Here is a 12,136-nt window from a genome sequence, read left to right as displayed (position 1 = left end):
TTTCTTTACAAAAATTAGTATATAAATAAAAGGCGAGCCAAACTATGTGTGCATATTTGAAGTGAAACTTCTTAATTTCTGGATTAAACTTAAATAGTTTAATGAGGATTGAAATGATTTTTTTTTAAATTACATACATTAATAGTAGATAATATTATTATTATTTATTTATTTCTGAAATTTGTACATTAGTCGGTGCTTCAATAGCCAGTACATTTTGTTTCGATGGTGCAATAGCAGCAGTGGATACAATCCGTTTGTGGTAACTGAAATAGGATGCATGTATATGTTCTTGACTCGATTGTGTCGAGATAGCGAGAAAATACGGCATCTATCGTTGTTCCTGATTTTATTGTTGAAATATAGCGGTCATTATATATAACGGGTGATTTTTTAGCTATAATCTTTTTAAACAGTTGGTTTAAACAGCTGACGCACGTTTCGTGTTTTGTTTCACTGTCAAACATCTTCAGTTTGGTCTATAATTTCACCATGAATCGTCTTACAAACGAACAACGCTTGCAAATCATTGAATTTTATTATAAAAATGTGTGTTCTGTTAAGAAAGTTTATCGCGCGCTTCTTCCATTTTATGGTCAGTTTAATCGACCCACTGAAGCGGCTATTCGAGCTATTGTGACTAAATTTAGAACCAAATTTACATTACTGGACATCAAACCACCAACACGCTTACGTAGAGTGTGAACTGAAGAAAATATCGCAGCTGTATCGGCCAGTGTTATTGATGACCATCAATTATCGATTCGTCGCCATTCGCAGCAATTGGGCCTCTGTTACTCAACAACGTGGAAAATTTTGCGAAAGGATTTAGGTGTGAAGCCTTTCAAAATACAGCTGGTGCAAGAATTGAAGACGAACGACCTACCACAACGCAGAAGTTTTGCTGAATGGATCTCTTGGAAAGTTGGCCGAAGATCCACTTTTTTATCGAAAAATTGTGTTCAGCGACGAAGCTCATTTTTGGATCAATGAGTACGTAAATAAGCAGAATTGTCGATTTTGGAGTGAAGATCAATGTATCCAGAAAAGGTCACAGTTTGGTGCGGTTTATGGGCTGGAGGTGTCATTGGACCGCACTTCTTCAAAGATGCTGCGAATCGTAACGTAACTGTGAATGGTGCGCGCTATCATGAAATGATATCCAACTTTTTATGGCGCCAATTAAGAAGATATGAAAGTTCTGTCAGGTAGACATTTCCAAAATAACCCAGTCTCGTCAACATTAAAGACTTGTTTCGGATCATTCTCATGGCAGCCGGTTCTACCGAACCAATTAGAAAGCAAAGACTCCATTTTGATCATCAAAGCACTCCTTGTACGGGTCTCTCTCTTATTTTATCCACATTTCGATCTCTAATAGTTCTGGCAGTTGTTGCAGGCAGACCAACATCCTTTGCTATGTCCACAGCCTTCTGTCCCTTATCAAATCGTCTAATTCGGTCTTCAATAAATAATCAGAAAAATATTTACCTTTGTTGTAACCATTATATATTTATATATTTATAATTTATTATAATAAATTTATTATTCTCCTTAAAAGAAGCAAAATGCACTGTTTTACGTAATTGAAACTGAACTCTAGAACTAGATAAACAGAGTAAAAATAAAACTGTATTAAAATTGAAATAGAATAGAAAAGGAATCCCCGATCTACAATAAAGAATTTATAGTCTCTCGTGGTAAAGCTGAAAGCTCTCGAAACTTCGCAATGGAAAACGGTTTACAGCAAGGAACAGTCAACTCACCAATACTTTATAATATATTTGTTCTATACCTTGTAGATAATTTCGAAAATATCTTCTCATATGCTGACGATCTCCTCATCCATTACACAGACAACAATATCTGTGCCGTGAACTCAAATCCAACAAATCTTCTATCAGGTCGAAGAATATACAACAAATGTGCAGCTAAAAATAAACCCAAAAAGGGCGAATTTGGCCGATATTTTATTCCATACGTAATTGAGCCATATCCATCAATATAATATGACAATAATTTCGTAAACACATTTTATTTTATTCAAAATCAACACCGGCCCTTCAAACTTAACCACCCTTTAAGGCCGGCGGGCCAATTAAAAGGTCAAAAAAATCGATTTTTTTTTTCTGAAATCAATAGCTTAGATATTCAAGAACATGAGACACAAATTTTCAGAGTTAAATTCCAAGTATTTGCAGAGCTACAGAGCCGAGCGTAGTGCGGCGTCGAGCAACCGTGCGCTTATTGTTGTAGTTTGAAGCGCGTTTTCTCGGCTTTTCATTTTCACGATTTTACCTAATTTATGTACACGCTTGCAAAAAAACTAAACGAGCTATCCATTTCATTCAAAATGCGTTATCTTCAGTACAGTAGACGCTCACAAATTAGAACCACTTTGTTTTTAGGGTGATTCTAATTTCTGAAAAATTCTAATTCCTGGACGTTTTTTTATTTCAATAAAACCTTAAAATTTAAGTCAATTTGCACTGAAAAACTACAATGAAATTTTGTCTTACTAAATTTTATTCATAAAAACAAGAAAACATAAGGTAACAATCCAATATACATATATGTATTTATGCGCTAAGTCAAAAAAGGTCCAAAAAACAAAAACTCCAATTAGAGTAAATATATTTTTTTTTTATCAAAAATACATAAGAGATCGATAAATATACATTAAAACATCCAAAAATTAATCAAAAACTTCGTAACTAATTTGCAGGCATGTAGTCTGTTATTGCTGTTTACTTCTTCCTTTTATTTGTTTCTGCAATAACAATCTCATTGCGAAGAGCTATCAGATTGCTTGTGTGCTTTGCGGAAAACGATTCACTATAAGTACACCATTTTATTAAATTATTGACGCTTTCAATGGCTGTAGAAGTAGAGACAACTGGTAAGACCTCCCGGTCATCAAATTCGCTGCTACCTGAAGACTCATCATCGCTATTGAGATCATGTGCAGGGTCGTCATCAAGCACATCATTGTTCCATATTTCAATTTCTGGTATGCTAATGTTATTAGTTGGCTCTATTTCTGTTAAAAGTGCTTGAACTGCCTGAAGAGCTCCATTGCAGTCTTGATCTTTTTGCAGTAGCTGTGCTAGTGGCACATCATCGTCATCACTTTCATACTGATCAGAGTCCCAGTTGTTCAACTTTGACCAGGACTTTTTTATTACTCTTTCTGGAACATCATACAAAGCTTGCTTTAATAGCATGATTGCATTTCGAATTGAAAAGGATTTCAAGCGAACCTTGAGGTCACCTCCTTCAGCAATTAATTGAGAAAGAAGCATACTTCTGTAGTTTAGCTTGGTTAACTTAATAGGATTCTGATCCATTGGTTGTAAAGTTGCTGTTACATTTGGTGGAAAGAAAAATGCAATTATATTTCCATCGTCGCTTTGAAGTTTCTCAATTGGTGCATGAGCAGAGCAGTTGTCAATTAGCAAAATTGCCTTCGGAGGCAAATTATTTTCCTGAGAGAAACGAATCACCTGTGAATTGAAAATATTTTGGAATTACTGAACCTAAAAACAAAGTTTTTTCTTACCTCATGAATAAATATCTTGTGAAACCAATCATGAAAAATCCGAGATGTCATCCAAGCATTTTTTGAAAAGTTGTCATGAAGTGGATTATTGAATCCTTGGAAACTTCTTGGTTTTTTTGCTTTTCCAATTAATAATGGCATTAATTTATGTGATCCATCAGCATTTACACCAAGTAACACTGAAATTCGTTCCTTCTGGATTTTATACCCGGGGGTGGTTTTCTCGAAAAGAGAGACGTATGTTTTGTCAGGTAAACAACGGTAAAATAATCCGGTTTCATCTACATTATATATTTGTGACTCCATTAGACCCATCTCATCGACTTTTGCGCGAAATCTGTGAATAAACCGGGTGACTGAAGCAACATCACTAGAGAGAATCTCGCCACAAATTTTTAGAAAACGTATTCCGTGTCGTTTTTTAAATTTGCTAAACCTTCCATCACTTGCGCTAAATGTAATTTCATCTTTATCGGGATATTCCACTTTGAGTATTTGATTGGCTTTCTCCTTTAGTATTGGCCCAGTTAATGTACACTTTTTTTCGCGTTGATTTAAAAACCACTCATAAAGTCTTGCTTCCATTTTTGTATATTCAGCGATATGCAATGATTTTTTGTTAGCCTTATGATAGGTATTAGAAACAGCGCTTAAAATTGATGATTTCATAGATTTGATATAGGTGATTGCAGATGGCGCCACATCAAATTCTAGGGCTAACAGCTTCCCTTGAATACCTTGGTCAAGCTTTTCCAAGATCTGCACTTTGGTTTCCAAAGACAAAGTATTTTTCTTACGTTTATTTGGCATTTCAACGAACGACTTTTACTTTTAAGCAAACAATGCCGAAACACGTGCACGCGAATCGAATTTCAAACAAAAACTAACAAAAACTGTACAGATAGCGACGAAAATCCAACGACTACCGAGCGTAACATGAATAAGTTGGGGATTCCCCTTTTTATATCTATTTTGCAACAAAAAAACAAAAACAGAGCGTGTAATGTATTCAAAAAGTTGATTCTAATTTCTGGAAATTCTAATTACTAAGAGTTCTAATTTGTGAGCGTCTACTGTATTGTTTTCTCTTCTATGTGAACTAAAAAAAACATACAAAAACTTTTTTTAAGCGACTTTTTTACCCAGTTGAAGAGTTTTGTTTTTCCTTGAAAAACCACTTTTTTTCGACCTTCCCCAAAAATTCGAATTTTACGTGTTTCTCCCAATTTTCTTAGTTCACATCGAAGATTTATTACATCAAAATTAATAATCTTTTTTTTTTTTGTTTTCAGATGAAAATTGCAAGTTGTATCTTGTACAGAAGTTGGATACTTCAGTGGCAAGGCGCTCTGGGAATCTATTGATAACTCGGCTTACAATATATTGTTGGAGATTGTACAATTTTTTTTTTATTAGTTCAAATATATATTAAACTATCCCCAAAACTTCATTTGGCTAATTGTTTTTTTTTCTCATCCTACAACGCTTCGCGAAAACTACTGAATTTAGGACATCTAATTGGCCCGCCGGCCTTAATAGTCACCTCTATAAAATATCTAAAGTTCACAGAATAGATATTTACATGATTAATCTCATAAGGAAGCACATACAGAGATGCCTGAGCTGCAATATTAACAATCTCATAAATTGGCCATTCTACACTAACGAAGAGTGCATACATAAAAAACTCTCTGGAACTAGTATTTATACCCCCTGAGGCCTTTATCTATCTTGACAAAAACAAATTGGTGCAAAATGATGAGGTTCTACCGATATTATACCGCAGAGCTACAGATGAATCGATAAAATCCTCTAAACCTGATGGAAATGAACTTAGATTCGATATGAGTACACCTTTCAAAGATGGCAAAGCTTTAGAAGACATTAAATGCCAAAACTTTTGGTGGCAAAACGAATAATATTAGAATTTTTTTTAATTTGTATCGTCTGTTTTTATCTCATACCTTATAAATTTGTTACATGTATAATGTTTTTTTTTTCAATTTTTTCTTTATACTCCTGAACTAGTCTTCATTTGTGTTTATTAATGATTAATGTGCAAACTTTCTTAGTAATAATTATTATCACAAATGTATATAATACATGTTAGTCACAGATGCTGAGAGCTCATTTTGGGACATTGTATCTTAAATTTTTGTTTAAATTTATCAATCTTGTTTACTTACATTAAGCCAATTGATGTACGAAATTTGTAAAAATAAACATAATAAAAAAAGGAGTCCTTGAGTTTTGATGGCATGGCGCAATTAGAAAAAAAAGAAATTTCCAAAAAAAAAATCAAGACTCGAACCCAAACCAACGCCAACTCGAAAATCAGTGAAAATTAGTACTCATTAAGCAGCGACACAACTTCGAAAAAACGCAAAACGAAATTCTCGGATATAATTTTCTGGATGTTTTCATAAAATTGAATGTAAATTTTCCTCAAATGTGCCTAATCCACTATATTTTAGCCATTACTGTTCGCAGCACAGGCGGCACCTACGCGTGAGTGCAATGAAGTTGATTATCATATTTTTTACCAAATACGAAACAACAAATATCCGCTAGACGTCGCAGTGACTGGAAGCAAATGCAAAATGTGCGCTGGGTGTGAAACTTTGCTAAAGTGGCTGACAGGAAATGGAAAACTTGTTGCAACCTGTTATTATTGCTCAGCAAGAAGAAATATGGCCGACTAGGGGAAAGCATTTGGTATCGAAAGAAGTGCGCACAAATTTTATCTACGCATAACGGCAAAAGGCATTGAAATGGTAAATTTTGGTTTGGTTTGGAGCTTTGTTTAAGAGGTTGGTAAGCTAGCGTATTTTTGGTTGATTACTTGGGAATTTGAAAAGGCACTAACAATAGTTGCACACAGTGGCAGAAAATGGCGAGCATTTGAATACATTTACGCGTTAAAAAAATGTTAATGTTTCGTCGAAAAAGTCTTCTGGTATTGGAATGGGATACAAACATGCAGCTCCTTTCATTTGTGGAGAAAAATTAAAACGTACACCACAAAGTGGAGGAGAACCTTTGAAGAATGTAAGTGCCAGATTATGTTATTTTGATACATTCAACTTCAAATCAGTACTTTGAGCATCGATATTTCCACCAGAAGAAGATATGTATGTATAGGTCCGAAGATTCTGTTGGGAAAATTTACATTATTTGTGTGTCACAGCTAAAATAAGAAAAGGCAATATCCAGTAGTAGTAGTAATATGTACTCGTATTACTTTTCAGAAATTCAAAAAATGTTTACAATTAAGTTTCTTTATAATATAAAAAATAAATAATTGAATAAACAAATTTGTCGTCTGTAATTTTTTTATAAAAATATAAATAAAATAACAAATGAGTTAATCTCCGCTATCAAGTAATTTCTATAGCGTAAAATGTTTCTGCAATTTTCATCGTTTTCTCCATTTAATGCGCTTATCACATCTTTTTCAGAAGCCAAAAGGAAGGCAATCTCCAAGTTGACATCCGATATTAACCCATCCTTTACACCAAAGAAAATTTTGGCCAAGATCAGGGCTCTTACTGGTATCCCTTCACCACCCTTACAACTTATTCATTTACCAAACTGCTCACTCACAGCGGCATCAGCAATGATACGATCTCATCAGTACCAACCATTAAATGTCTCAAGTGGTTTGAAAACCAAATTCTCTTACGTCGAACTTGAGTTTGCTCTTCAACATTCTAAAGGGAAAACGCCTGGTAGGGATCGTATATCCTACCCTATGTTACGGAAAAATCTGCTAAGAACGCATTACTATCCTTATAAAGGGTTTTCCAATAAGAGGTGTTATTTTGATGTTCAAAGAAAAATGGTATTTTTTAATATAAATGATCGGATGTTTATTTCATTATAAAGAGGAAGGTATGCCGTTAATAGTGGAAAATAACATCAGGCAAATTACCACCACGACCACGCTTACAGGACAATATCCTTTTCATGAAATTTTCTATAACCGAATTGCAAAGTGGCATAGTGGCTGTCCTATGTCCTCGTTAGCCTCACGAATTCCATCCTTGACGCCTTGAATCGACCCTGGGATGTTGGCGTAGACCTTCTCTTTCACGTTGTCCCAAAGAAAAAAGTCGCAAGGTGTTAGATCACAAGATCTCGGTGGCCAATTGTAATCACCGAATTTATCTTGATAACTATTTGAGGGTCCATATTTGTTTTCCTTTGAGTTTTGAGTTTTTGCTTAGTTCTTGGCAAACCTTTTCCACACGAGTGGCATCAAACGACTGTGCAGGTAAATCTAACATATAAATCCCATTTTGCTGTTGCTACTCTACACACCTCCGACTTCGATACTTGAGATCGTTGGCCTCTTGTAAAATCCAAGGTTGGTTACTTCTTCGAAATATATTCGCAGCTGATGACAATAATACCTTTTGGTAAATTGTATCCATCAAAACTGCATTCAAACTGGCGGTAAACTCAAATAAATGGCCAAATTCCTTTTCGGAGATGCAGCACCAAATATAAATTTCAACTGAATGTTCAACAGTTGATTGAAATTGTCGATTATCAGCAGAACCGACGTATGCAACTATGTGTTCAAACGGATGGTTACGGGTGAATATAACATTCGTCTAATTACGTTCTGCCTTAGCCCATGCAAGTCCTTTTTCAATGTGTGATAATGAAAGCAGCAGTTTTTTCAAGATGCTTTGGAATTTGAGATCTTCGGCACGTAAATGTCCTTGAATCGTGCTTTTGGATACATTAACACCATTTTTTTCATGAAAATCCTTCAGCTTCACGCAAGGATAAGTTCGATTTTGTTACAAATAAATCAATGATATTCTGTTCTTGTTTTGGAGAGGTACATTTTTTGGACCCCGTCCAATAAAGTCGTCAACGTTTTTAGCTTTGGTTTATCGTTGCACAAATTTATCTGTGAACGTCTTGGATTTCTTCAAGTATTTTCCTGTAGATGCACGTGACAGTTTTGGACCTTTAGTAAGGGGCCCTGATTCAAATTGTTTTTCATGCGTGGAACTCTAAGTTTGAATTTTGCTGGTCGCGCTGCTATTTGATCATTGGACAAAAACATAAGTAAAAACAGTCTTCTTCTTCCTACTTTTGGACAAGCCCGAGGTGTGAGTTTGACAGGCAGTCAATTGTGTAATGGTGTGAGTGCTTGGTCTTTTTGCTCGAGCTTATTGGCGGTGTTGCTATGACAAATTACAATATAATTTTTATGGTAACATAAAAACCATATAATATCGTCTAAAAAAAAAGTACTGCAAATTTTGTGTTTTTTTTTCAAAAATTATTTATGTATTCATTAATATCCATATTATGCACTTGTGCCAACGTTTTTTCCAATCTTCGAAGCACTTCAAAAAATCATTTTTTTATCTTGTTCAGCTCCTCCTTCGATGCCGTCTTTATCTCGTCAATCGTAGCGTAGCGTCGTCCTTTCATGGGCCTCTTCAGTTTCGGGAACAAGAAAAAGTCAAAGTCACAGGGGGACAGATCTGGGGAATACGGTGGCTGTGGCACCATTATTGTGTTGTTTTTGGCCAAAAAGTCGCACGCAAGCAACGGTGTGTGAGCCAATTTTTGTTCTTCCACAAATCCGGGCGTTTCTGGCGGATTGCTTAGCGTAAATTGCGCATAACTTGCAGGTAATATTCCTTATTGACTGTTTTACCCTGTGGCAAGCTCATGATGCACAACGCCCCTGCAATCGAGGAAAACGGTAAGCAAAACTTTTACATTCGACCGAACTTTGCGCACTTTTTTCGGTCGCGGTTCGTGCGGCAGCTTCCATTGAGATGATTGAGCTTTGGTTTCCACGTCATAACCATAAACCCTCTGGAAAAAATTTGGGTGGGCGCGAACAGAGTCCAACATCTCATTAGCAATGTTCATGCGATGCTGCTTTTGGTCGAAATTGAGCAGTTTTGGTACGAATTTTGTGGCAACTCGTCTCATGCCAAATCATTGAAAAAAATCGAATGGCTCGAGACAATCGATATGTCTAGGTCCTCAGCAACTTCTCTAATGGTGATTAAACGATTGGACAATACCCTTTTTTCGTCATTGCATCTATTTTTTCCCCTGTTGTGGAAGTGCTCGCCCGGCGCGCTTTCCGTCGTTCACATCTTCTCGGCCTTCTGAGAACATTTTGTACCACCGATAAACGTTGCTTTGGTCCAAAGTAGCTTCTCCGTATGACGCAGTCAACATTCGGAATGCATCCGTGAACTTAATTTCGTTTTTCACACAAAATTTGATACAGGTTCTTTGATCCATCTTTTTGAATGGGTAAAAATCGAAGACGAGCCGAAATACGTGCAAGCAAAGCAGCTGTCAACAATTAACTGAACATTCAAAATGGCCGAACTCGTCGGCATGAGTGAGAGACATGAGTACCAACATATACTTAGCCACAAAAAAATCGGAATTCGAGTATACGTAACCTGCAAAAATTTAAAATTCGCGATACTTTTTGAATACACCGCGTAGACTTTCTGATACGATTTTCAAGAAATTTAATCATTTCTTATGCAACCATTTTTTGAGCGTTTTTTGACAACCAGCTGAGAGTGATTTTACTTATGGATCTGTACAGTACATTAGACAGACTGTGTTTGAAAAAAAGTCTCATACCTCCAAAGAGAATATGCCTCATATCAAGAGTCCTTGACTCTTATAATAAAAATCCATTATTTTCCACTTTATTTGAATTTTTCTGAAAAGAAATTTTTTCACAACCACAAATAAATCGGAATAATCACATAAGAATAACATAAAGTAGCCAAATATACATAAAAAGATAAGCGAAAGGAGAATAAAGCTTAGGGGTCTATGAAAAATGCTATACTACAAACGCTGTAGCAATCAAAAATATCTCCAGCAGGTCCTCCGTTGTACGCGTACGCAAATCGTTGTGGACAGATGAAAAATGGCGCGAATATCGCCAGCTAAAAAGTAAACACACGTTGCGCATTTATTAGCTCAAGTAATGACAGCAACAAAAATAGAAGTAAAAGAAAACAGAGCAGAAAAATTTATAGCTTCCCCAAAGTCCTATCGGACTCTTAATGGCAAGCCAGCGGACTGCGCGTAATCTGTAATGTACTTGTACTAGGGAGCGACGATTTGCGATATGCCCGGATAGACCGGAACTGCCATCACAGCAAGCAGACATGCATGCAAACTTACGCGATTTCTTATACGAGATTGTACATAATATATACACACACATTCATGCATACCTGCCTACGGATGCGACCGCCTAACCGGCGCAGCGTTCACATACTCATTGGCTTTTTCATTCATTCACTAACGTTCTGCATTTTTTGTGTTCTTGTTTTTGCTTTTGCTTTTGCCATGAATTTTTATACCAATACTTTATTTTTCACCAGTTAACTGCGTTGAATTGGAATTCTTACAAACCGCAATGCCAATGTGGCGAATGAGAGAGTGAGCTTTTGTAAGGCAACAATAAAAGAAGGAAAATATTTTGAAAAAGTTGAAATGTCATTCATAAATCATACAATGCAATGCTTGCGAAAAGTTGCAAAGTACGCGCATGTACGGAGTTGGTGTGGCAACAAGAACAATACCTAAAATACCTACATACAGACACCAAGAAAATAGCAGCATGAAATATGTACTCGTGTCTGTAGATATGTACATCCATACAATCCATAATCAGAGGAGATGAATACGAGTTGGAAGCGTTCAGCCACTGCACTAAAGCCATTGTGTCGGTGTGGCGGTAAGTCGCTGTGCCGGTTGTCCCACTACAAGGATCGCGTTAAAATTATGTGCGTTGAAGTATGTAAGTAAGTCGAATTGAAGGAGTGCGTGGCTCGTTCGGCAAGCGCACGGGCATTGTCTCACACGCACAAATCGATTCACGAACAAATTAAAACATTTCAAGATTTATACGCAAACTTGTCAAAAAAATGTTAAAGTTCGTTGCGGAATTTGAATTTACATACAATTTTTCTGCCACCACCAACACCACTTCCTGTGCTTATTTGTTTTTTACTTTATTTCTTTTGTGTCTTACTTTCCTTTAGGCTGCCTACCTTGAGGCCGGTTCGGGCTCCCTCCATTTTGCTACACTCTTTAAGTGAGTTTTTGCCTTTTCTGTGTGGAATTAAACAATAATGATGACTTGTTGGTCGGTTCGGTTGCAATGTGGAGTGGGGGAGTTATGTGCTTTGGTATACACTGACAGATTTTCTTTTATGAAGGATTGCTTTCGTCTTCTTCTTTATTTGCAACTCGCTACCGAAAGTAAGCGGCGATGTATGAAATAATATAATAATAAAAGCCAATGCCCAGAAATGAAGTGTATAAAATAGAATAGTTAAAAAAGAATTGTAACAATAAAACGTGTAACTAACTATAAATCTAGAAACTTTGTATAATATTTGAAAAATTATCTCTGCTTCTGGCAGAGATATATTTTGAACTCCAATCCATTGACGTACATTCCGCAGCCATGATACCTTTCTTCTTCCGATGCCCTGTCTTCCTTCAGTCTTTCCTTGTAGATAACATAAGTTGAAGGAGATTATATTTAAA

The 12,136-nt window shown here is 36.1% G+C and overlaps 1 protein-coding gene across 1 annotated transcript; it reads right to left on the bottom strand.

The window, feature by feature from the left end:
• Positions 1 to 2,747: 2,747 nt before the first annotated feature.
• Positions 2,748 to 4,369, bottom strand: LOC128857439 (jerky protein homolog-like). Its single transcript, XM_054093195.1, has 2 exons — positions 3,560 to 4,369; positions 2,748 to 3,503 (listed from the first exon to the last, which is right to left on the bottom strand). The coding sequence occupies exons 1-2, from the start codon at positions 4,367 to 4,369 to the stop codon at positions 2,748 to 2,750; spliced, it is 1,566 nt and encodes a 521-aa protein (XP_053949170.1).
• Between the last annotated feature and the right edge of the window lie 7,767 nt (positions 4,370 to 12,136).

The sequence above is a fragment of the Anastrepha ludens genome, chromosome 3, assembly GCF_028408465.1.
Source record: "Anastrepha ludens isolate Willacy chromosome 3, idAnaLude1.1, whole genome shotgun sequence".
Taxonomy (NCBI): Eukaryota; Metazoa; Arthropoda; class Insecta; order Diptera; family Tephritidae; genus Anastrepha; species Anastrepha ludens.
Note: the sequence above shows the minus strand (reverse complement) of the source record. Positions and strands in the feature narration are given on the sequence as shown.

Coding starts and splice junctions, on each gene's coding strand:
- LOC128857439 (XM_054093195.1), bottom strand. CDS start 4,369: ATGCCAAATAAACGTAAGAAAAATACTTTGTCTTTGGAAACCAAAGTG. Junction 3,504..3,559: donor ACAAGATATTTATTCATGAG/GTAAGAAAAAAC, acceptor TTCAATTCACAG/GTGATTCGTTTCTCTCAGGA.